The 26056-nt window shown below is 31.7% G+C and overlaps 2 protein-coding genes across 2 annotated transcripts; one reads left to right on the plus strand and one right to left on the minus strand.

The window, feature by feature from the left end:
• Window positions 1-10624: 10624 nt before the first annotated feature.
• On the plus strand, window positions 10625-17888 carry LOC131601466 (methionine aminopeptidase 1A-like). The gene is made up of 16 exons (XM_058873292.1): window positions 10625-10782; window positions 10956-11006; window positions 12163-12333; window positions 13332-13407; window positions 13585-13632; window positions 13744-13788; window positions 15073-15172; window positions 15518-15569; window positions 15654-15695; window positions 16108-16169; window positions 16353-16451; window positions 16571-16644; window positions 16745-16814; window positions 17171-17236; window positions 17320-17408; window positions 17526-17888. The coding sequence occupies exons 1-16, from the start codon at window positions 10712-10714 to the stop codon at window positions 17601-17603; spliced, it is 1194 nt and encodes a 397-aa protein (XP_058729275.1). The 5' UTR covers window positions 10625-10711; the 3' UTR covers window positions 17604-17888.
• Window positions 17889-17957: 69 nt separating this feature from the next.
• On the minus strand, window positions 17958-18819 carry LOC131601467 (pectinesterase inhibitor 9-like). The gene has a single exon (XM_058873293.1). It carries the CDS (start codon window positions 18763-18765, stop codon window positions 18127-18129), a length of 639 nt encoding a protein of 212 aa, XP_058729276.1. The 5' UTR covers window positions 18766-18819; the 3' UTR covers window positions 17958-18126.
• Window positions 18820-26056: the final 7237 nt, after the last annotated feature.

The following is a 26056-nucleotide window of genomic DNA, read 5'->3' on the forward strand; positions in this document are numbered from 1 at the left end:
TTTTAAAATGACATGAAGATAATTGTTGTAACAAGAACAACAATCTAAAATGAAATACCGGTGTAACAACTCGAATTAAGAGTGTCACAGGCAAAGAAATCGCATAAAAATTGAAGGAAGTAAATTGGAAAATATTTTTCTCTACTTAATTTTAACTTTTACTAATTTAACCCTACATTAAAAATATAATAATCATCATAATAATATAATATAATATTCAGTCACAAATATTAATAATTATATAAATATGTAATATATAATATTTAACTTAAATTTTTATATTAATATAGTTTAAGAATTCATTTTTTTATACTTATAAAATTATGTGTTAAAATAATTTATATAAAATTACTTTATTTATATAAGAAATATAATTTATACAATCCCCTAATTCTAAATTTTATTATTTGATATTATATTGAATATAACTAATAATAATTATTATTATATAAATAATGTATAATAACATAATGTTTAACTAATAATAGTAAGAGATAATAATAATAATAATAATAATAATAATAATAATAATAATAATAATAATAATAATAATAATAATAATAATAATAATAATAATAATCTCCTTAATATAAATCTAAGAATGTCATCATGACAACCCTAGACACAAACCTAATCGTAATGCTTATTATTTAATATATTTTAGATTTAAAAATAAAAATAAATTTTTATAATTTTATATTTAATTAATTTTGTTAAAAAAATTCCAACTATTGTTATAAATGATTAATAATATTTTAATTAAATTAAAAAATAAAATGATTGTATGTAATTTGTATGTAATTTGTAACAAAAAATGTTAAAATTATTTATATAAAATTACTTTATTTATATAAGTAATATAATTTATACAATCCCCTAATTCTAACTTTTATTATTTGATATTATATTAAATATAACTAATAATAATAATAATTATATAAATAATGTATAATAACATAATGTTTAACTAATAATAGTAAGAGATAATAATAATAATAATAATAATAATAATAATAATATTAATAATAATAATAATAATAATAATAATAATAATAATAATAATAATAATAATATTAATAATCTCCTTAATATAAATCTAAGAATGTCATTTTGACAACCCTAGACACAAACTTAATCCTAATGCTTATTATTTAATATATTTTATATTTAAAAATAAAAATAATATTTTATAAAATTCAAACTATTGTTATAAATGATTAATAATATTTTAATTAAATTAAAAAATAAAATGATTGTATGTAATTTGTATGTAATTTGTACCAAAAAATTAAAAGTCCTTATTATTTAATTTATTTTAGATTTAAAATAAAAATAAATTTAATATAAGTTCATATTTTATTAATTTAAAAAAATTCAAACTATTGTTATTAATGATTAATAATATTTTATGGTGAATTCTTATTTACCCAACTCAAAAAGTTGGGTAAGGTTACCTCCTTTATAAAATGCATTGAAAACAACAAACAATTGTAGTATTTAATAAATAATTAAATATGTTAAAATTAAATGGTATCATGTGATTGGTTGGAGGTACACTACCCAACTTTTTGTGATGGGTAGAGAAGTTGTCCCCATATTTTATTTAAATTATATAATAAAATGGTTGTAAGTAATTTAATTAATCGTTGGTATACAAATGAAATAAAAAAAAATTGAGTATTAAAAATCAATTTTTTTATATCTAAACCTTACTTATTTCATTCATTTTTTCAATCATTAATTAATTACTTTTATAAAAAGATCTAATTCTAATATAGTAAATTTTTTATATTGTATCCAAATATTAAAAATCTTACTTATTTCATTTATTTTTTCATTCATTAATTAATTAATATTATAATTTTTGAATTAATTATAATAAATGTAATGGATATCAATGTAATTATATTATAAATTTAATTATAATATTTTAGTGAATATAATGTTGTTTTAATAGACCGTTTTGAATATCAATGCATAATTGAAATATAATCACCATTTAATTAATTCACCTCTCTATTAGAATTCTACGTTAACAAAGCTGATACATTTATTTCAATAAAAAAACTGATACATAGTACTCATATTTACGTTAGCATTCATATAATATAATTCATATTTATATTACTTAATATTTTGTAACTTTCATATAGATATTAATTCATATTAATATTAATATTTTTATTATTCATTATAAATACCTCTTTTATTATCTCTCTTTGATCATCTCATCACACACGGGCCTCTCATCACACACGAAATTTTTTAAAATCAGTGATTAGTGTTGTTTTGTTGTTTGTTTATATTTCTTCTATGATAACTCTAACATTTGAGATTTTGAGTGGCAAGATGTCAAAATTACTATCAATGGTTAGTATTGTAAACATATCATCAGTATATCATATTTTGTATTTTATTTTACATGATTAACTTTATGCTTTGTTGTTGTTTTGTTGTTATATGGATTACACCTAATCGCACAAATTCATGATCAATTGGGATAAAGTATTTCTTTGGTAAGAGACAAATTCATGATCAATTGGGATAAAGTATTTCTTTGGTAAGAGTGAGGGTCTAAACCCGACAAAAAAAACATTACACAACAATATGCCTCGGGGTAGCATGTCCCCTAAGATCAACCTCACACGACTCTCTAACGTGCGGAAGACAATTCTCAAAAACTGTTAAAGAAGCATTAAAAGTACGTCTCGACTGAGCTAACACATTAGCACACCGATTTACCTCCCGATAACAATACAGAATACTAACCTTCCAATTCCTCTTCATCATATCTCAAATATACCTAATTAAAGGTAATTCTTTTTATCTATATTATGTTTTTTTTTTTTGGTTTATTACTTTTATATTATGTATTTAAAATTAATAAAAATATATGAATACTTTTATTAGTGTTTATCTCTAATAATTACCTTTTAAAATGTAATTTAGGAAGTTATTGAAGGTGGTGATTCAAATTTCAAAGATGAAGTGGTTGTTGCTAATACTTGTCAGACTCCAACTAGCAACTCACTTGGAGAGCGAAAGCTATGGCCTATGAGTTTGGAATCTTTAGAAACAATTGCTCTCGAAGGTGACAATGCATCCATCACTAAAGAGTCAAAATTGCTATGTTTGAAAATAAAAGAAACAGAATGATTCACTCTCTTTTCGATTTGATGATTGATACTCTTTTTCAATTTGATTTGTTTTACGGCTTTTTTATTTATGTAATAACAGTCAAATATTTTATTAATAAATAAAAGATATTAGCCATGATTTTTTATTAATAAATAATAAATATTAGCATGAATTTTACTTTATTTTCAATTATACACTTATAAATTTTCCTTCATTTCCATTTATTTGCAATTATGTATTGATATTTAAAACAACTCATTAAAGGAAAATCATATTCACTAAATATATTTGGCTTTAACACTCATAAAGTTTTTCTTTCTTTCAATTTATTACCAATTATTGTCTAAACTTTATTACAATTACTTGACTTTTGAAATTACTTCCATGATTAAAAAATAACTTTTATATAAATAATTTAAAATAGAGGATAAATAAAAATAAAAATATAATTTTAATATGTATTTATCATTTCTAAAATATAAGCTAAAGAATCTCTCTCTTCTATATTTCATATTTAAATTTAAATAATAAGTAAAAAAAATTAATTTATATTATGAGTTAAATGTTAAACTCAATATAGTTCAAGTAGTCATATTTTATAAGAAATAACTTACTTATTTTAATATATAAATGAAACCATAATAAATCTTCTAATAACCTAAAAAATAATATTATAAATACTTTTTGTATTATTGTTTCACATTAAAAATTTAATAATATAATTGCAAAATACTTTAAATATCCTACAAGACAATTTTATATATAAATAAAAGTTAAATATCAATTATTATAAAAAATGTAATTATAAAAAATATAGTTTTGTTTCTAATATATCCGTGTTCCTCGTGCGGAGCACGGGTCGACAATCTAGTTTTTTTAATACTTAGTATGAAATATGAATTATGATATACTCTCTTTCTTTTAGAATTTTAATAATGATTTTTGAATCACAATTAAAAAATAAACAATAACAAAATAAAAATATTTGTACTTGTTAAAAAGTTAATATAAATAGCAGTCTATAACTAATAAGGATTTTTAGATACTTTTAGCTTATTCATGGTGGTTAGAACAAACTCACATTTAAGTGGTGGCAAAACGGGTCGTCCGCCCCGCCCGCTGCCCGCCCGCCTTAAACCCGCCAAAAAACGAGCGGGGCGGGCATGCCCGTCAAGTGAAATGGGCATAAAAAATCATGTATGTCCCGCCAAGATGGCGGATTGGCGGGCGGCGGGCTTGCCCGCCTATTTTTATTTATATTTTTTTCTGCATTTTTTTAATAGATTAATAGATTTTTTTACCTTTTAATTAAATTTTTCACTTATTTTTTGAAACAATTTTTTATAAAAGCAACTTTTTAACAAATTTTACTTTAAAAAATATTACATATATTTACAAATAAATATATAAAATAAACTATCAAGAATTGAAATTACTAAAATTAACTAAAAAAGAGGGGATTTTGGAGGAGCGGCGGGCTTTGACGAGCGGCGGGCATTGACAGGGCGAGCTATGACGGGCGGCGAGTTTTGGCGGGGCGGGCTTTGGCGAGCGGCAGGCCTAAAATCCCAACCCAACCCGACATTTTTTGGCGGGTGCGCGGACTGGCCCGGCGGGCCACGGCCCGTTTTGCCACCCCTACTCACATTTATGAGAAGCTCTATATGTATGATATCTAATATCATATAAGAAAATTGAATGGTCTGGAAAAGATCAAAATGTCCTGCTTGCTCACTAATGTTTCACGTGGATAGCTTCCCCAGCCTTCCTTCTTTTAGGTTTTGCCATTTATTTTTTCTCTTTTTCTCTCTCACAGATTCTCTCTTTCTTTCTCTTTAACGATTATTTTTTCTTTCTCTTTCTCTCTCTCACCAATCATCTTTCTTTTCTTCTCCCTTCTTCTAACTCTTCCCCTTCTTTCTGTTTTTATTCTTTCTACTTTCTTTTCTCTATTTCATAAGATCCATTTGATTTTTAATTTCACTCTTTTTTTTCTTTCTTTCTTCAGATTCTTCATGTTTAGCCTCGGAGGTTCTAACTTCTTTCGTCATCAACAAGAACAAATGATTTGTAAGTAAAATAGATAGAAGAAAGTTTCAACGATTCAAATTTAGATCTATAAAAGGTAAAAGATACAAACTTTTTATGGTTTTTTCGTTTTCCGTGTTTCATTTTTAAACAACATTGCATTAATATTTTGTTATTGGTTAACAATATTATTTACATGTTTTTCCATAATTTTAGACATGTTTTTTAACTAACACTCTTGATTTGCCTTTTCTTCGAAAAAATAGATTTTGGTTTAAATTTTTTTTTTTTCAGTTTTCATTGTATGTTTTAGTGTTAGTTCCATGACAAAGATGTGATTTTTATTGGTTTCTGTAGTTAAGATGTTTACTGATCAATGAATATTTTGATTTATTTGTGAAAAATATCAATGATGTTTTTCAAATATGTGATATCAAAGAAGATCCATTGCGTTTTTAACTTCACTCTTTTTTTTCTTGGTCTTTAGGTCTGATCTATGAGTTTCTAACTTCCTTCATTGTCAACAACAATAAAATAATTTGTAGGTAAAATAGAAAGTATTATTATTTGAGAAAACAAAAGAATCTAAAAATACTGGTCTTATTATATTGATTATTAACAGGACATGAAGTTATTCATCAAAATATTAATTATTAACGGGACATGAAGTTACTGACCAAAATATTTTTTTATTAATTATACCTTCAATTATTATTTTTTCATAAGTAATCGGATATTCTTTTATTAAAAAATATACATCTGAAACAAATGCGTGTCCCGTACTAGAACCTGTGCAAACGCACGAGTTTGTTACTAGTTTGTTGTGAATGTGAGATTATTAAGTGGGGATTGCGTTTAAGCGGTGCTCCTTCATCAAGGTGTTTGATGAGGGTGTGTCCTTATATCACCCCATGAAAGTCTTCTACACAATCTCTCAAGCATGAGGACTTGTAAAGAGCAAAATGATTAAGTTTGTCCCGCGAATCTAAATCCACTTATCCCTTCCACACGAGTAGGGGTGTGCAAAATATCCGGTTGTGAGGTCCAAATCCATTTTAAATATTCCAATATAATTAAATGGTTATCAACCAGTTTAATTATTAATGGGTTGGTTGTCCATCTATATAATTCAGATATAATTAAAGGAAAATGCTTATTAGTAAGAAAAAATGAAAACAAGAAAAGCAAGAATAAATCTCAACCATTCTTTATCACAACCATCCCGTGATCCCTATTAAAAAGGAAATTTAATTTATAATAAATTAAAAATTATCCACTAAATTAATGACACATGTACATTCTTGTGTTTCTTGTTCAAATTCTTTCGTACTCAATAGCATTACTCATAATTAAATGGTTATTAATGGGTTAAATTATTTTTGAATTCGGTTATAATTCGGTTATTACCCAAAATCCAAAATTAATCCAAATATTTTAATTCAATTATAAACTTTTTATTTTTTAAATAAAAATATTTTAAAATTGGGTTTTTTTTTAAATCGGTTATATAATCATAACCAAATTTATAACCGATTTAATAACCAGTTTTTATTGAAATGTGGTTATGATTATAAATCCAAACCATTTAAATGATTTAAAGTGGTTATGGTTTGGTTTTTAAAAATAATCATCCATGCACACCCCTACACACGAGGCCCCTAGCCAAGGTGAATCTCGTAGTTAGGGTGAGTCCCTTGGTTATGGGTGAGTCCCTCAGTTAAGGGGAAAACCATGAAGAGAATACCTTAGTTATGATGTTAGGTGTTATGCGAGTATCATGTCATTAATCAATCAATTTATAGACGTCAAAACATCAATTAGTTATGGAAAGGAAATCATCTAATGGGAAAAGTGTGCATGACATTTAATGCTGCTCATGATGATTTCCTAGGGAAGCCCAGTTTGGTTTTTCTGTTGCGAGCATTCCTGATGTGTGAAACCTTTTCCACTTCTTTGCAACTATTATGTCGCCAGATAAGCAAGTTCGCTTATACCCGTAGTTTTTCTCCTATAAAGGGCCTTGACTAATTTTTTGAAAAATATTTCCTTGCCATTTCAAAACTTCCATTGTTTGATTAGAGAAGCCTCTTAGGTATGTTTATTTACGTATTCAAACTCAGGGAGAGGGAGAAGTCTCGAGGTGAACTAAACCTCTAGAGCTTTAACAATTCGGGTGCCCTCGATGGTGGCTTCCTAACCTCTTTCACCAGGGACCAATGTCCAAGAAGAATTCCAATGCGTTCGTGTCAAAGATTTTGTGTCTTTATATTTCGGCATGGATATGATCACATGTTTCTATCAGAACATCAGGTTCTCAAGCATAGATCATGAGAACAATGTGATCCTAGAACCTTGTTTAGAAGTAGAAATGGCTAAAACAGTTATGATAAGTACTCTGTTTTTTTGCTTGCAGCTTCATGTTATTCATGAGTTATGGGTTTTCATACCATTTACTCCATACGAGACATATATTTTGGAGATTGCCAATGTTGCTCCATCCCATACCACACCTAACATTTGGAGCATCATCAGGGCCTTTGAGGTTATCTACCAACGCTTGGGCGTCCTTCCTACCGTCAAGTATTCTTTTCTTTTCACAATGTAGAGACCCTCCCTGCTAGTGGATGGATAACTCTACACCTTCTACCGGGTAAAGGCCTATTGGAACTCTATGTGGCGCCTTATGAGGATTTGAGAGATATATTTGTGAGGGTTATAGGGCATGATGGTGCCTTTATGGTGGCTAATGATGCCTAGGGGTATTCAAAATCAAACCGGCCCAATAGAAAAATGCATACCAAACCGAAACCGCAAAAACCACATTTGGTTTGAATTTGTTTGGGCCATTTTATAACAAAACTGCATGGTTCGGTTTACGGTTTGAATTTTACAAACTGAACCTAATCGAACTAAACTACATTATGTTACAACTCAAACTTCATTTATCCCAAATCCAACCCAAACTCAAATCTATTATGACTTTGCATTCGGATTACAAATTATTTTCTCTTCCTCACACTTAACGTTTCAATTTAAGTCTTCTCAAATCTCTTTTATTGTTTTATGCTACTATATTATGTTTTTTATTCCACTTTTCTTTAATCTTATTTTTGTATATTACATGAAAAGTTTTGTCCAAATATGATGAATTTTGTTGTTATTTGATAAGCATAAATGAATAAAGACAAAGCTATATTGTCATATATACATGTGTATGTATGGCTCAATAATTTTTTTGTAAAAAACCGAACCAATCCAAACCGCATTGGTTTGGTTTGGTTTTATTCCCAAAAGCCAATCGAACCAAACTGAATCGCACGTTCTTTTCTATTGCGTTTTAGATGATTTTTTAAGTCAAAACTGCCCAAACCGCACCGCGAACACCCCTAATGATGCCACTAACGCTCCTCGCTTTCCCTTATCATGGACGAATGACCCCTAGCTTATCAAATGAATGGATTCTTGTGGCCTTCATCTTATTGAAAAAGAGATGATTCAAGTGTTAAGTTGCTTCAAACTTATGAGTTCTTATACCATAATCTCTCTAGATAAAGGAGGTAATGGCGGGGTAGATTAGTGCTTAAGTAAGCTTCGTGGCTGAGGGAATTAACTTTAGTTTCTCTTCCTTCCGTTTACTATGTGACTTACATTGTGTCTTTGTTTTGCAGGAAAGAGCGCTTTATCCAAGTGCAGTATGAACATCAACCAGCAATTGTTTCTTAATATTAATTGGGAGGCTTTCCCCATGGCTAAAGAGAAGAGGCAGGGCGAAAACTAGGTAGTTTGTGAGTGGGATGGAGAAACTAGGAAACTTGCTTCGACGGTGGGAGCTCCTTGAGTGTCCTTGTGTCCTACGTTATGATATTGAAACATGCTTAATTTTGTGTATAACTGATTCGTGATGTGCATATTAAATGGATGAATGAACACTAATTCCTAACAAGCCAATTCCTCTAGAAACTCTCTTTATTTACTATATGCGTTTACTTTTCGTAACTTATAAATCAAACCTCTTGAAACTTCTGCTTAAAATTACAAAAATTATTGAATGATTTTAATATCGCTCCAGTCCCTGTGGATACGATAAAACACGATACTTATATTTTAATTTACTCAATATCATAGAGGCTTATAGGCATGACGTTGCCGCTAGGGCGTACATGCTACATCTGATGGCACTTACTCTATTTTATTTTATTGTTGTTTGTGACATTAATTAGTTTTTTATTTCTTCAGTTTTGGACATACGAGCATTTCACCAACATCTATGATAAAAGGGTGCAGCGTGTCGTAGAAGACGCTATACGAGCTAGTAGATGGAAGACCAAACAAGCGATTCAAGGTGGGATTGCAGAGTACATGATGAGAATGGATGATCTAACAGTACATGATGTCGTATGGACACCATACACAGCTCACTGGGCCCATCGTCCATTCGGAGATGTTGCATTATTTTTTGGGCATATGAGGTGGGAGGTCTCGATGGCTAGACACTTACCTGAGAGGTGTCTCAGGTAGTATGGCTATGTCCAGGGCATCCTTCGACCAGTTCTGAATGCTTCTGAAGGAGGCATTGCTAAATGGTTTCGGAGCCACATCATCAGCTCTGCTCGTGACATAAGGTCTAAGGCAGTGACTGTTCAACATCCTTCATAGTGTGAGGATGGTTATCTAGAATGGTATCTCACTATATTACATCCTCGCCTTATACCACCTACTGTCGGGTCTTCCAATGCTGTAGGACCTTCTGTTGTTAGGGTTTATGATACAGAGGTACCTGGTGATGACGCGCCTCCATCACCAGGCTCAGATGATCAGGAGCGTCTCAATTGTTCTCACCCTTTTGTTTTTAGTACCCGACAACAATTCATTCAACTTAGTTGTCAAGCTGTCGAGAGATGAGGCGCCATCTGGAAACTTTAACTCAACAGGAGGATTATTTCCATTGAAATACACTTCTGTCTTAATCAGAAATTGAGGAAGAGACATTTTAAAAGATGTCTTTCTCTACAACATATGCCATTTATCTATAGGATATTTGATTTATTGTAGACTACACAAGATTGTCGGTGAAATCATAACCCAACAAAACTGTGGGCAAAATCATGATTGTCCAAAAAATTTGACAAAACACACTATCGGAAATTCCAGTTATCAACTAAATTTCTAGTATAGACTTGTAAATTTTAAAATTTTCAAATTTTTTTGAAAGGTACCGGAAATTTCAAATGAACTACCAGAAATTTATGTGATACCGAAAATTTTGTAACTGCACTAAAAATTTGTTTCGAAAATTGTTTTTTTTTTTTGAGAAGGGATATTTGTGTAATTAAAATAAATAAGAGGGGTGCCATATAAAATTTAGGGGGTGGCGTACAGAATCCTCGAGAAAAACAACTAACCAGGCCCAAATCCAAAGCATGACTCACCTCCCTCATCACGAAGTTATAAAATTCCTCTTCTCTGCTTGAAAAACCTTTCCTTCCCATTTCTACATTTCCACTCTCAAAATCCTCAAAACCCTAGTAACCAGTTGCTTCCAACGATGTCCAGTGAATCCGATGCATCCGTAAACAAACTCTCTTGCGCTAACTGTTCCAAACCTGCAAATCTTCAGTATGTATTATTCCCTCTTTCTCCCTGTGTTCTACAGTTGCATAAGCAAGTTTCAACCATTTTTGAAATTCGTTTTCTTTTTTCATTTGATGTGTGGTTATGACTTAGTTTCTAGCTCTGATCAAATTGATTTTAACTTTGCTATGTATTTTATTTTGTTTTTGTTTTATTAGGTGTCCGAAATGCATGGAATTGAAGCTTCCTCGCGAAGGTTCTGCATTCTGGTATGTGATTGTGTTCTACTGTTAGTTGTTTGAAGTTCCGTTATTTCGGTTATTGAATCTTTATAGGTAATAATGAAATGAAATAGCCACGAGGATAGATTGTATATGAATACGATCTTTTAGAATATTTAGGGAGTGTTTGATTTGAGAATCTTTTTTTCTGGTTTCTTTGTCATTTGTATTTGTTAAATTGGTTGGTTTGATAAACAACTAATCAAGATTCAAGCAATCAAGTACTTACCATATAAGTGCTTGTGTATAAGCTATTTCTGAAACAAAAGATTAAATGAAGTCAAACTGTTTTTAAATAAGCTATAAGCTGTTTCGTAAGTTAAAAAAGCTTACATACACATCACACGTCACAAGTTGTTTCCATAAGCTCTCCCGAAATGAGTGCTTATGTCTCAGTTAGTAGATAAAGCTCCGAAAAGTCCGTCCAAACAGATCAATAAACAAGGTGAAAATAAGGCGCCGTTCTGCAATTACAAATGGAAGCAGTCCGTCATAAGACTAAATAGCTGTTTTTCTAAGCAAACAAAACAGGCTTCAGTGATTCACATAAGCTGTGTAGATGATTTTTGTGTTTCTTTTTAGGCAGTGATTCTATGTAATGTGAGTCTTTAGTTCTTCAACTATTGCCTAAGAGACAAAGGGTCATTTTTGTTTCAGTGTTGTTAAATAACGGATATAGTGGCTTTACAGTGCATCGGATTTGAAAAAACTTCTATTTTTCTGCGATACACAATTTAGTATAAAGTGTTGCCAAATAGAGGCTATAATGCTGTAGTAGAATTTGAATAGCCCATTATTTTCTGGAATCTGCGATAGACAACACGGATATGGTTCTGACTAGTAATACTGTTCTAGTTATTGTAAAAAAATAAGAAGTAAGCTGTGATTGATCTAACTAAATATTTATAACAGATTGGTAGTTATTAGGGATTAGCATTATGGTGAAAGGGATGACATTGTTGCTCCGAAGGGCACCGTATAAAAGGTGAAGTTGAGCAATGTTGCTAATTGTGACGAGAGAACAGTGAATTTCTACTAAATACTTACTGTTACTTCTTACAACTGTTGAATCACACAGAATTTTATTTCTCATTGTATGAATATCTTTCATATATTTGAAATCAATTTTGGTATCTTGTAACAGCTCCCAAGAATGTTTTAAATCTTCATGGAGTTCGCACAAATCAGTGCATCTGAAGGCAAAACTATCTTCAGGTGGTACACAGAATTCAGACTCACTTGGTGAAGGATGGCTATATTGCGTGAAGAGAGGGCAGGGTCGAACTCCAAAGCTTCCTTACTATGACTGGACTGGGTAAATTTCCAGCATTTCTAAACCTTTCTCGTTTCAAAACTTATAAGTATCCCAATTTTTTAAATTAATAGCAGAAGATTATATTATCAGTAACAATATGTTCATGTTTTTGCAATTCGTTCATAGTCCTTTTTAAATTCATTCTCCGCTAGGGCTGGAAATGAGCCGAGTCGAGTCGAACTCACCTCAACTCAGTTTGACTCGTTAAGAATTGGTCGAGTTCGAGTTCGAGTTCATGACGAACTTTTTTTTCAGCTCAAACTCGACTCGTTAAGAATTGGCCGAGTTTGAGTTCGAGTTCGAGTTTATCTCGAACTTTTTTTTCCAGGTCAAACTCGACCTGTTAGAAGTTTACGAACATCTCGACTCAGCTAGTTAGGTTTATCTTATTAGGTTCAACTCGCTTATTTTACGGACTTAAAAGTAATTTTTTAAAGTCTATTTTATATATATATATATATATATATATATATATATATATATATATATATATATTTGACATTTTAAATTAATATTTTTTAAATAAAAAATATAGAAACAAAATAAAAGTTATAAGATTGGAATTTATACGATGTTACTTTTATTTATAGAAATATTTTACTCACTAGAGAATATAAATTATTAATTAAAACCGTTAGATTAAAATAAAATATGATACTAAGGTTTAGAGCAAATATTTAAACCTACTCTTAAAGACAATATAATCTATCTTATATATAATCGAGTTGACTCGTGAACCTAACGAGTCGAACTATGTATAGTTCAAGTTCAGCTCATTTAGTTAACGAACTTAGTTTTTAGCTCATACTCAGCTCATTTGGTTCATGAACCTAGTTCAACAATTTAATTTTCGAATCGAGTTTCGAACTATTTTCGAGTTAGTTTGGTTCATTGCCAGCCCTATTCTCCGCCATGTTCTCTGTTTTTTTTTTTTTTTTAATTTGCAATTTTTTTCCAATTATTTTGCTGAAATCTAATTTTATTTCTGCTCTTGCAAGTGCGCTGCGGCCATATCCCATATCTCCTAAACGGATTGTCCCAGCTCATGTTGTTATACCTGATTGGGCTGATGATGTGAGTAATCTGACTTCTTCCTATTTAGATGCTTAACATTTTATCTAATTTTAAGTGTTTGATTTATTTCTCTTTTAAAAAAGTATTTAATAATTTTACGCCAATACAATTTGAAGTTATCTTTTCATGATATACCGAAGATTCATTGGATTCTAATTTGTTTTTATCTTTTCTTAGGGAATTCCCATAATTGAGCCCAATAGTGATCTGCAGCATACTGTTGAGGTAGGTTGTTTAGAATTCCCGCGTACTCAATTGATGTTAATCTTTCAAGATCAAGTTGCATATTTTATGAATTGTTTTATTCCACTTTCTAACTAATATATTAATTTGTAGATCAAGTCACCAGATCAAATTGAAAGAATGAGAGAAACTTGTCGGGTGAGTTCTGCCATTTTGCCTTGTAGATTGTCAGGGAGAAGTTTTGAACTCTATGCTGTTTCAATTAGTAACCTAATGCAAAACTGGTTTATGTATTCTTGTGCTGTAAATCGTTGATCGCAGCAAATAACGGTTATTCAAATTCCACTGCACAAAAGTGCTATTAGCGTATTTTCACTTAATAGTGTATCGTAGAACAACAACATTTTTTTTCAAATTCTGCTACGAATTGTGTTAGACCTCTTATTAATATACATTATAAGAGGAGGATCTAGGGCTAAAAATTAGTATGTTGTAGTTTTTTTAACTAGTATACATTATAAGAGGAGGATCTAGGGCTAAAAATTAGTATGTTGTAGTTTTTTTAATATAGATTATAAGAGGAGGATCTAGGGCTAAAAATTAGTATATAGACTGAATTTGATGTAGGCAGTTTTATGTTGTAGTTTTTTTTTAATTAGTAGCCGTTTACTTTTATTTAGCACAAGTGGACTTGTAGTATCTGCTATTGGTGCAATTACCATCCGAATAAAAGTAGGAAAGAAAATGGGGATAGGTAGTCAGTTATTGAGTGTTGAAAAGGAAAGGGAGAGGCCAAACTTTGAAACTCTTGGAGAGTGAGAACTCTCGTAACCTGTCTTATCAATTCTACATTATCCACCATTTGTGTTTCTGTTTGTCTGTAATCACTAAGTGTTGAAAGTTATCTCTAGAGAACATCAATACAGTTTGGTCATGTGTTATTCATCACTGACAGTTTTCTAACACTAACTTATTGATTCATGTCTCTAGAAATAAATTTTTAACTGAGTTAGTGATTGATTACAAACTAACAGAAACACAAATGGATATGACTGGTTACAAGAATTCGCTCTCCAAGGGTTTGAGAGCTTGGCCTATTCACGTCCTTTTTCCCACTGCAAGGGTTACAAGAATTCCCTCTTCAAGGGTTTGCGAACTTGGCCTATCCATGTCCTTTTTCCTACTCAATAACCGCCTACCTATTCTGACTTTTATTCGGCTGGTAATTGCACCAGAAGTTACTACAAAACCCACTCTGTTAATTAAAACAAACTGCTGCAACATAAAATTGCTCACATTAAATTTGGTTCCTGTACTAATTTCAATTAGTAAGAGAATAAAGTATTTCAAACAATTATAAAAAAAATTAAAAGAAAAACTATGGTTTTGGTAAGATGTTCTTCAGACATTGTTTATTTTTTGTCTGTTATAATTAAGTAAAATGGCAGACTTTAGACTCTCATTTCACAAATTGATTCGTAGATTGGAAGAGAGGTGTTGGATGCTGCTGCTCGGATTATTCAGCCCGGCGTGACAACTGATGAGATTGATAGAGTAGTTCACGAGGCAACTATTGCTGCAGGTGCTAATTTTAATAAGTTTCACTTTTGAAACCCTTTTCAGCTTTTACTTTTATTCAGTTTAGTAAGTTTACATAATATTAAATTTTGAAAATTTTATATTCTATAATATGCTCCCTGGCTTTCTTGATGTCATTGTCATTTGGCAATTACAAAAGCCAATGAGGCTCCGGCATAGATACTTGACACGACATGGATACATCGACACCGTTAATGTCTAAAACATTGGGCACTGATACATATATATTTACTTATTTATTTGATAAGATATGAAACATTATTTTTAAAAGATCTAAATTGATCCATTGGTAGTGATGTAATATTTTTTTATAATTTTAACTTCGCAGGAGGATACCCTTCACCTCTCAATTACCATTTCTTTCCAAAATCTTGCTGCACGTAGGTACTTTCTTTCTGTACATAATTTATTGTTCATAGACTGTATTGGTGTTTATCAAGAACAAACTTTGCTCTCTCTAACAGGTCAGTTAATGAAGTGATCTGCCATGGAATTCCTGATGCAAGGTAGAATGATCAGAGTTTTTTTTCCTTCTTTCTTCTTCCTATCATTTTTCTTTGTTTCTAATACTCAATTTTACTTGTAGATTTTCTGACTATAATTACAGAAAATAAGAGCCTGTTTGGTTTGAGGAAATATTGTGTTTTTATTTTCTATTTTCATTTTAAACTACAAATGCTGTTTAAGTTTAACTTTGTTTTCTGTTGCTAAAGATTAATACAAAAATAGTGAAAAGATGCAAAAATTTAAACCAAAAACTGTTTTTAAAACCAAACAGGCCCTAATGTTCTCAGTTAATCCTTTATATGATAACTTTATACTTGATTAGTGAAAAGGAAGTGCTACTTTAGTGTCAAAAAGTAGACAATTATATCCTTTTCAAATTCAGAACTTCTCAGAAATTTAGTCATTCCGCAGGAAGCTTGAGGATGGGGACATTGTAAATGTTGATGTCACTGTGTACTATAAAGGCGTTCATGGTAAGTTGATTAACATTTCTATGAATTGAACTTTTGCACTATAAGATCATAGAATCGACACTTGGTTTCACTGTGTTTTATAAAGGTGTCCATGATAAGTTGATAACATTTATATGAATTGAACTTTTGTACTGTAAGATCATAAAATTCGACACTTGGTTAATCATGTGAGTTGTTATGCAGGTGATCTCAATGAAACATACTTTGTCGGAAATGTGGACGAAGAGTCGCGGCAGTTGGTCAAATGCACATATGAGTGCCTGGATAAGGCAATATCCATTGGTATGTACAATCATGTTTATTTGAATATAATTTGAATGTAATTTCTCTAACTAAAGATTACATTTATTTTTAAGAAATTGACCATATGTTCCTTTTTCATTATTTTCCATCAAATTCAGTTAAACCTGGGGTACGATTCCGTGAGGTTGGCGAAGTTATTAATCGTCATGCTTCAATGTCAGGCTTCTCAGTGGTACACAGCTCAATTCTTTCTTACCTATAGTGTTTTTTGTTCACACTTTTGGGTGGTTTATCTATTTGTTCCTCACTCATTTTTTCCCTTGTTCTTATAGGTAAAATCATATTGTGGTCATGGAATTGGAGAGCTTTTCCATTGTGCACCAAACATTCCTCATTATGGAAGTATCCTTTCCTTGTTTAAAAGCATTGCATGGCAGTGTTGTCAAATAGATGCCAAAACAATGCTTTAGTGTAGCAAAATTTCAACAAAAACGCTGCGACAGGCAATAATATAAAGTGTTGTCAAATAGTTGCTATAGCATTACAGTGAAGCAGAATTTGAATAAAATGCCATTTTCTGATATCTACTATTGACAACACCACTACAGAGTATGCGAAAACACTTTTTGTTGGATATAAATTCAATATTTTCAAAAGTTGAATCAGTTTTATCGATATTAGCATTCACTCTGTTAATTCGTATTTAAAAAAAAATTACATGGAAGAGAACACTTGCAATACACCTTAACCACTGGCAGGAAATAAAGCAGTTGGTGTGATGAAGGCTGGTCAGACTTTTACAATTGAACCAATGATCAATGCAGGTATATATGTAAAAAAACTTAATCAGATAACTTTGATTATATATGTAATCTAGCAAATACTTATGAATGATTGTTTCTAATAGGTGTCTGGCGAGATCGATTGTGGCCAGATGGATGGACTGCTGTTACAGCAGATGGTAAACGAAGTGCCCAATTTGAGCATACTCTTTTGGTAAGAACATTTCTATTTTCTTGATATTTTTCTTAGGTTCATATTTAGAAGTGCAGATTGTGCATGCTTTAGTTGGTACCGTTTTATTTTAATATGATTTATTCTTTCGATTATTAGGTGACAGAAACTGGTGTTGAAGTTTTAACAGGGAGGTTGCAGACATCACCCAATGTTTTTCCTTGGTTAAATTCATAATTGGGTGAATCCAGAAAAACATATGCTGCCATTTTCTATAATACTATATAGTTAATGGACAACCAACCATATTTCATTGCTCTGCTCTCTCAGGTTGTCTATTATATCTTGGTGTATTTGTAACTTTTTGGTCAAGAGTATGATTAGCAATAAATTGTTTGTTATTGCAGATTATTTGCTTTTTGTAATTTTGTTGTATTTTCTTTCTTCTGCTCGATAATGATGTTTGAGCCTAATTTTTGAATATCAGGCTTTATGATATATGTGACATACCCCTTGTTTTGATGTTTTTGAATACAAGTGCTCTATAATGTTTCAATAGGAAATAACATCAAAATTATATGAAATGTGTCATTGTTTTGCATGTGAATTTAATTAGCTTTATAATATGCAGTTACAATAATTGTTTTGTATGAAACTTGATTAATAGTAATATAAAACCACCCAAAGAAAAAACATGTATACAATATATACATGAACAAACAGAGGGTGGTGAAAAAAAAGAAACAAACTTTTTAGCTTTTCAAGGCTTCTTGGTGGTTCCAGTTGCTGCAAGTTTGTACCTGGAAGCATAACTATTAAACAAAGCAAGTGCATTACTTGTAACTTCTGCAACATTCTTCGCCCTAACCTTAATCGTTGCAACCCTTTTACTCATCCTGTGACCAGGAAATGATTGCACACAGCTACTAGCATCTGTTAAGGCAGTACTAACCCATGTCTCAACATTACTTATGTGCCACAACACTTTATCATTGATGATGGTGTTAAATTGGTTCAACTTTTTAAGTTCTTTGATGGCCTGGGTAAGTTGGTCAACACTATCATTGATTTGATTCACACAATCTTGAACGGTTAGATACATCCTTTTGTTGTTATGATCAATTGTCTCGAGTTCCTTGGCTGCGTCTAAAAGGTACACTCTTGTTTGAAGGGCTCTAGAGAGACTTACGGACAAGGCGAGTTGGGCTAAATGTTGAGGGCCATTTATGGTTGAATGTGAAAATTTGTTAAGGCAACGAATGCATAGATTAGGATAGAGAGTACCATTGCAAGAGGACTTTATGTAGGTTATTGTTTGAGAATTATGTTTGGCCAAGGAGGACTCTAAGAGGAGCGAGAGAAAAATAGCTAGTGATATGAGGATATGTTTTTGTGCCATATTTTGTGTTACAAATGAACCTTGGTTAGCTAATGTGATATGATGATGGAAGAAGAAAACTTCCAAGGCTCAAAATTGATGAAGATGTCTAATGGGGGTGTGTTGCTTATATAGAGAGTTCCATACATGTTCCCAAGTGCAATTTTTTGGGTCAAACTCCCACATGCAATATTAAGGATAGCTGTTATGTTACTTTTCTTTGCTGTTTGGCTCATGTTGCGTTTATTGAATTCCACAACTAATGCTTGCATTGATTTGCACCAAGCATGGAGAGGAATATTAGCATTAGTATTGATGTTGATTAAGCATATAATTTATTGATCATGTTGTGTATACTATAATAGATATATTAGATTCATAGATAAGATTATCTACCTTAATGAGAAACTAAGAAATTCTTAATACCAAAATGGAGTAAAATCCCAATTTAAGAAGCTTGTTTTCGTTATTTGAGTGAAATGGTGTGTGAAGTAATATTGTTGGTCACACTTTTTGGCTTTGTACGTTTTAATCGTTAATTCCACTATTACATTAATATGGATTTTTTATTTTGATTTGTAGTATAAGATGTTGCTTCTACATTTAATTTAAAAGTCTAGAAATCTCTTGTATACATGTCAATTTCTCATGTTTTGTATCTTTATCTTCACAAACCTAAATTAAAACCTCAACTTTTAAAAATTACTCTTAAAAATTCTATGATTAAATTTTTTTTGGACTTAAATGTACTTTTGATCTCTTTATTTTGGTATTTTTAATTTTTTGGATCCCTCATTTTAAAATTCAATTTTTTCGTCTCTACACTTTACTTCTCTTTAGATTTTCCTGGACCTCCTCCAAAAAAACACATGTGGCATCATCATTTATGTCGTGACACTGTCAGAGTGGTGCCAAGTCACAAATTTTAAAAATTTAATACTTTTTTAACATTAACTGGATAATACATAATTGAAATAATAATAAATGTAATCTCGGAAATTCAACAATAAACAAATATATAAAATCCAAGTTCCCTTTTATCTCCTACGATCCCTAATTCTCTTGTCTGTCATCTTCTTTCTATTGAAAATTGCTTCGAAACTTTCAATCGCCTCAATCTAAACTAAGCTAACTCGAAACCTGTAATCAATTGAAACTTCCAATCAATCGAAACCTCGAACTACACGAAGCTCAGCTACAACCGAAGCTCATTGTTGAGATGATGAAACTTTATTCTAAATGGGATAACAATGAATAAGTACTTAACAATGAGCTTCGTTTAAAATGAGATTTTATCGTCTCAGTACTTAACATTGTTTTTTTGGAAGGGGGCCAAGAAAATCTAAAGAGAAGTAAAGTATAAAGATTAAAAAGCCGAATTTTAAAATAGAGCAACCAAAAGATTAAAAACACCAAAATACGAAAATCAAAAGTGCATTTAAGCTATTTTTTTGCTGTATTTCATTTGTTACAATGGTTACCTTGTAAATAGTATTTAAAACTTCAAAATTATTCGATGATTAATTATTTTTTGAATTTAAAATATTGAATTTTTGAAATTTTGACTTTAAATTTCAATTAATATTAATTTGAAACTAAATTTGGATTAAATTTTTTAACAAAATATATAGTTTAAATAAAAATAAAAATATTATTTTATTTTAAAAATTAAATTTTTTAAATTCACGAAACAATAATTATCTCCCATTAATATAATTCATTATATTTTTTAAAACATTAATTAGAGTTGTTTCGTATCAGAACAAGGATTATGAGTAAATTGAGATTGAGATAACCCGAGATGGTTGGTCAAGCGGTGGAGCTTGCGCCTCAAGGGCGTGCTTCCCTTGAGGTCCTGAGTTCGAAGGAGCACGAGACCAACTTTCGGAGGCTACGTGGGGGAGTTTAAAAAACTCCTCTCAGGTGGATTAGTCGGCACGGAAGGAAGGATACCACTCTATTAAAAAAACTGAGTAAATTGAGATGGTGGACACTTGATGTGGTGGTGCAAGTCCCTAGAGCGATTGAACGTGGGGCGAACCTACAAGATTAGCATTCAAACGTCTAAGTCAGTAATTCAGTCCAAAAAGAGGTAGAATGAAGTATGAAAAGTGTGAGTACCTTCAGCCTTGCATACATGTAGGCATGAAAACAAAACCCATACTCGTGGGTATTCACCCGAATCCGCCCCGAAGTTGACGGGGGAAACCCATTTTGACTAGGTTTGGGTTCAGATTTGAGTTTTCCCCGATTATAAAATATGGGAACGAGTCGGGTAATGGGGACACTATCCCGAATTCGCCCAGTTTATTTCATTATGTACATTATTATTTAATTTGATAATTTATATTTTTAAATATGTGGCTAATGTTTTGATAATTTGAATTGTATTTATTATTTAAAATATTTGAAATGTATGTATGTAATTTTTTGAGATTATTTTATTTTATAATTTATAATGTAATTTGATTTTTGAAGAAAATAAATATTTTTATTAAAAATATTGATTTAACTAAATGGATGGTGGTGGGGCGGGAATATCCGAACCCAACCCGAACCCGTTTGGGCCGGGTTTGAATTTTAATTCTCCATCCCCGTTTGGGTTTGGGGCAGGAAACAGAAATTGATTGGGGATTCGGGTTTGGGTTTGGGGAAGATAAAAATCGTCCCCGCCCCGTTGCCATGCCTACATACATGTGTTAGAACATAATTTGGTTCTAATCATATTTTTGTATTTTAGTGATAACAAGCAAACAAATTTTGTATAAAGCAAACATGGTACTCTAATCATATGGTTCTAATTTCAGAAGATGTACCAGTACCAGCAATCAGAACTTGAAACTTATGAGAAGTTGGAGAAACACAACGCAAGTCATAAAGCAACTTCTGATATTGCACCAGAACGCTGCAAACATATCTACAACAAAAGTTGAAGAACAAGGCTTGACAGAAGATCATAAGGAATGATTCAAATTAATATCGTTGAAAGCAACCTCTGATATTGCACCCGAACATCGTGAACACATCCACAACAGAAGTTGAAGAACAAAGGCTGATCAGAAGATTACGAAGATTGATTCAAATAAAACCGTTGAAGACATAATCATTAGCAAAACGGCTGCAACACTCCAAAAGCAAAATTCCCAAGGTTGATTGAAGAAGCTATCCACATGCAAATCCTTGGAGACAACAAAAGCAAAGACAACACGTAAACCATTTAATGCTGAATACAAGCTTTGAAGATAACGATAAAAAATTCCGAAGCTATATATACTCATGATCGTTTGAAGGAAAAATACAACAACGAGTGAAAAAGAAGAAAACAAGAAAGAACACACAAGAACGCTGCAACTCTAAAAAATCATCAAGTGTGAAGAAAAACTCTCTGAAGCAAAAAATTCTCTTATCCATATTCTGAGTTCATTATTTTGTACTTAATCTTAGTGAAATATCACAGTTGTGATCACAAATTTCTAGAAGCAACACTATACACTATCATTAGAAGTTACGTGGTAACTGTGTCCTTGAGAGACCAGTTGGGTCAGAAGTCTCAAGAAGTCTAGGACTAGTTGAGTCTTAGAAGTTGGTTAGTCACAAACAGTTGGTTTGTGCAGGATTGTTAGTCACCAGCAGTTTCGCTCATGCATTGTATTGTGAGTCACGATAGTTGGTCGTGCAAGTGTAATTAGGTTCTGATTATAGTGGATTAAGTCCTCGTTGAGAGAGGCAAATCACCTTGTTGAGGGTGGAATGGAGGTAGCCTTATTGAGAAGGTGTACCAGGATAAAAATAACTGTGTTCAGTCTATCTTTCCTTCATCAAGTTTTAAAGAACCACTTATTCAACCCCCCTTCTAAGTGTTTTCTCAACCTTCAATTGGTATCAGAGCGCCTAGTTTTGGGTGCAAACACTTAATCGTGTCAGAAAAAGATCCAGAAGGAAAACACTATGGCGAATGACTTACAACAATGGCTACACAAAACCTCCTGTGTTTGATGAGAGAATTTTAAATATTGGAAAGATAGGATATAAAGTTTCTTTCTAGGACAAGATCCTGATCTATGGGATATTATGGAAGATGGTTACAATCATCTAGAAGACGCAGGTGAAAAGATAGCAAGGAAGAACATGATTGACAAACAAAAGAAGGAATTCAAAAGTCATCACAAAGCCATAAATATATTGCTAAGTACCATCTCACAGGCGAAATATGAGAAAATCACTAACAAAGATACAACACATGATATATTTGAGTCACTCAAGATGACTCATAAAGGCAACACTCAAGTCAAAGAAACAAAAGCTCTAGCCTTAACCCAGAAGTATGAAGCCTTCAAGATGGAGGAGGACGAGACTATTGAAGCCATGTTCTCAAGATTTCAAACCTTAACTGATGGTCTAAGAGTTCTAAACAAAGGATACACCAAAGCTGATCATGTAAAGAAAATTATCAGATGTCTACTAAGAAGATGGGGGCCAATGGTTACTGCGTTCAAAGTTGCAAAGAATCTTGACGAAGTATCCCTTGAAGAACTCATCAGTGCGCTAAGAAGTCATGAGATTGAGCTCGACGCAAATGAGCCTCAAAAGAAAGGTAAGACTATAGCTCTTAAATCTGTTAAAAAATCTGAAACTAATGTTTTGCAGGCTAAGGAAGAATGCTCAAGTGAGTCCGGATTAGAGGAAGAAGATGAGCTGTCGCTTCTATCCAGAAGAGTAAATCAACTCTGGAGGAGCAAGAAAAGGAAGTTCAGAAACTTTAAAAGACCATAATACAAAGGAGAAACTTCTGAATACAGAAGAACAAGTAGAAGAAGCAATGTGTGCTATGAATGCAATGAACCAGGACACTTCAAAAGTGAATGTCCTAAACTGCAACAAGAAAGGCCTAAGAAAAGATTTGAGAGGAAGAAAAGTCTGATGGCTACTTGGGATGACTCTGAATCATCTGAAGACGAATACAACTCAAAAGATGAACATGCCAACATAGCATACATGGCCACCACAGAAAATGACTCAGACTCAGAAGCTGAAACAAATGAGGTATTTTCTGAACTCTCTAGAAAGAGATTGAAGAAAGTTTAGCAGAACTCTTAGAAAGACACAATAGATTAAGAACAAAATTTAAAAGGCTAAAGATTAAACTGTTAACTGAAACAAAGAAACTTAAACAAGCAAACTCTGAACTTAAAGATAACAATACACAACTAATAGAGGAAAGGGAAACAAAAACCCTGAACTCAGACAACACCTTAAAACCTGATATTCTGAAAGAATATGATAATAGTTTTCAAAAATTTCTTGTTAAAAGCATAAACAGAAGCAAAATAGCCTCAATGATTTATGTGTTAGTAGAAGCAATCGAAATGGAATTGGCAACAAAACACCTCAGGGTAAGGAACCATATCTACCTAAGCCGGATGATGATATGGAAATAAAATATAAACCACTGCACACACATTTTAACTATGGTCACACTCATGATATTAAATATACATCCTATTCTAAAATTTATTGTGCTAAACCTAAGCTAAGAAAAAGCTTCAGGCACCCTAACATCAAAGGATCCAAAAAGATATGGTACCTAAGAAGAAAATGATCTATGTTGCAGATGCCCTTAGTAGTGAAGTCAAAACACCAGTCATGGTACCTGGACTCTGGATGCTCACGTCACATGACAGGAAGAAGGTCTATGTTCCAAAGCTTGGAACTTAAATCCGACGAAGACGTCAGATTTGGAGAGAACCAAAAGGGAAAGATCATTGGATCACGAACTATTGGTAATGGTAACTCTCCCTCTATAACTAATGTTTTACTTGTTGAAGGATTAACTCATAATTTGTTGTCTATTAGTCAACTAAGTGATAATGGTTATGATATAGTCTTTAATCAAAAGTCTTGCAAGGCAGTAAGTCAGAAAGACAAATCAATTCTTTTTACTAGTAAGAGAAAGAATAACATTTATAAGATTGATCTTTCTGATCTAAAATCTCAAAAAGTGACTTGTCTTCTGTCTGTAAATGATGAGCAATGGGTTTGGCACATAAGATTGGGACATGTTAGCTTGAGGAGATTATCTCAACTCAACAAACTCAATTTAGTAAGAGGACTGCCCAATTTAAAGTTCAACTCAGATGCTCTTTGTGAAGCATGTCAGAAGGGAAAGTTCTCAAAATCCTCTTTCAAATCTAAAAATGTTATTTCTTCCTCAAGACCTTTAGAACTTCTACATATTGACTTATTTAGTCCAGTGAAAACTGCATCAATAAGAGGTAAGAAATATGAATTGGTCATTGTAGATGACTACAACAGATGGACATGGGTAAAATTCTTAAAACATAAAGATGAAACACATACTGTATTTTTTGACTTCTGCAATCAAATACAAAGTAAAAAAGAATCTAAAATCATTAAGGTCAGAAGTGATCATGGAGGAGAATTTGAGAATCATCTCTTTGAGAAGTTCTTTAAAGAAAATGGAGTCTCTCACAACTTCTCCTGTCCTAGAACACCTCAGCAGAATGGGATTGTAGAACGTAAAAACAGAACATTACAAGAAATGGCTAGGACATTGATCAATGGAGCCAATGTGGCTAAGAACTTCTGGGCAGAAGCAGTAAACACTGCATACTATATTCAAAACAGAGTGTCCATAAGACCTTTTCTTGAAAAGACCCATTATGAACTATGGAAGAATAGGAAACCTAACATTTCATATTTTCTTCCATTTGGTTGTACTTGTTTTATTCTTAACCCTAAAGAACATAAGTTTGATTCTAAGGCTCAAAAGTGTTTTCTACTAGGATATTCCGAACGCTCAAAAGGCTACATAGTATATAATACATAAACATTAATAATTGAAGAATCAATCAATATCAGATTGGTTGATAAGCTTGGCCATCAAAAGCCAAAGCAGACTGAAAATTTTGCAGATACAGAAGAACAACTCTCAAATCCTGATGATTCAGAAGATAAAGATGCATCAATAATCACATCAACCATAGAGAACATGAGAATATCTTAAGAAAACTCTCATAAAAGATTTCCAAGACTAACTACACATCATTCAGAAGATGTTATCCTTGGCAAGAAAGATGATCCTATTAGAACTAGAGCATTCCTAAGAAATAATGAAAATTCGTTATTTTGATTAGTGTCAATGATTGAGCCAACTTCTGTAGATGAATCTCTTCAAGACACAGATTGGATTATTGCTATGCAAGAAGAACTGAATCAATTAACCAGGAATGATGTATGGGATCTAGTTCCAAGACCTGAAGGATTCAACACTATCGGAACTAAGTGGGTATTC

Source organism: Vicia villosa, linkage group LG5, assembly GCF_029867415.1.
Source record: "Vicia villosa cultivar HV-30 ecotype Madison, WI linkage group LG5, Vvil1.0, whole genome shotgun sequence".
Classification (NCBI taxonomy): Eukaryota; Viridiplantae; Streptophyta; class Magnoliopsida; order Fabales; family Fabaceae; genus Vicia; species Vicia villosa.

Bases quoted from the DNA above. Each gene is read 5' to 3' on its own strand.
- LOC131601466 (XM_058873292.1), top strand. From the start codon at position 10,712: ATGTCCAGTGAATCCGATGCATCCGTAAACAAACTCTCTTGCGCTAAC. The intron at 11,007-12,162 runs GTATGTGATTGT...ATCTTGTAACAG, and splicing joins CGCGAAGGTTCTGCATTCTG to CTCCCAAGAATGTTTTAAAT. The intron at 16,815-17,170 runs GTATCCTTTCCT...AACCACTGGCAG, and splicing joins AAACATTCCTCATTATGGAA to GAAATAAAGCAGTTGGTGTG.
- LOC131601467 (XM_058873293.1), bottom strand. From the start codon at position 18,765: ATGGCACAAAAACATATCCTCATATCACTAGCTATTTTTCTCTCGCTC.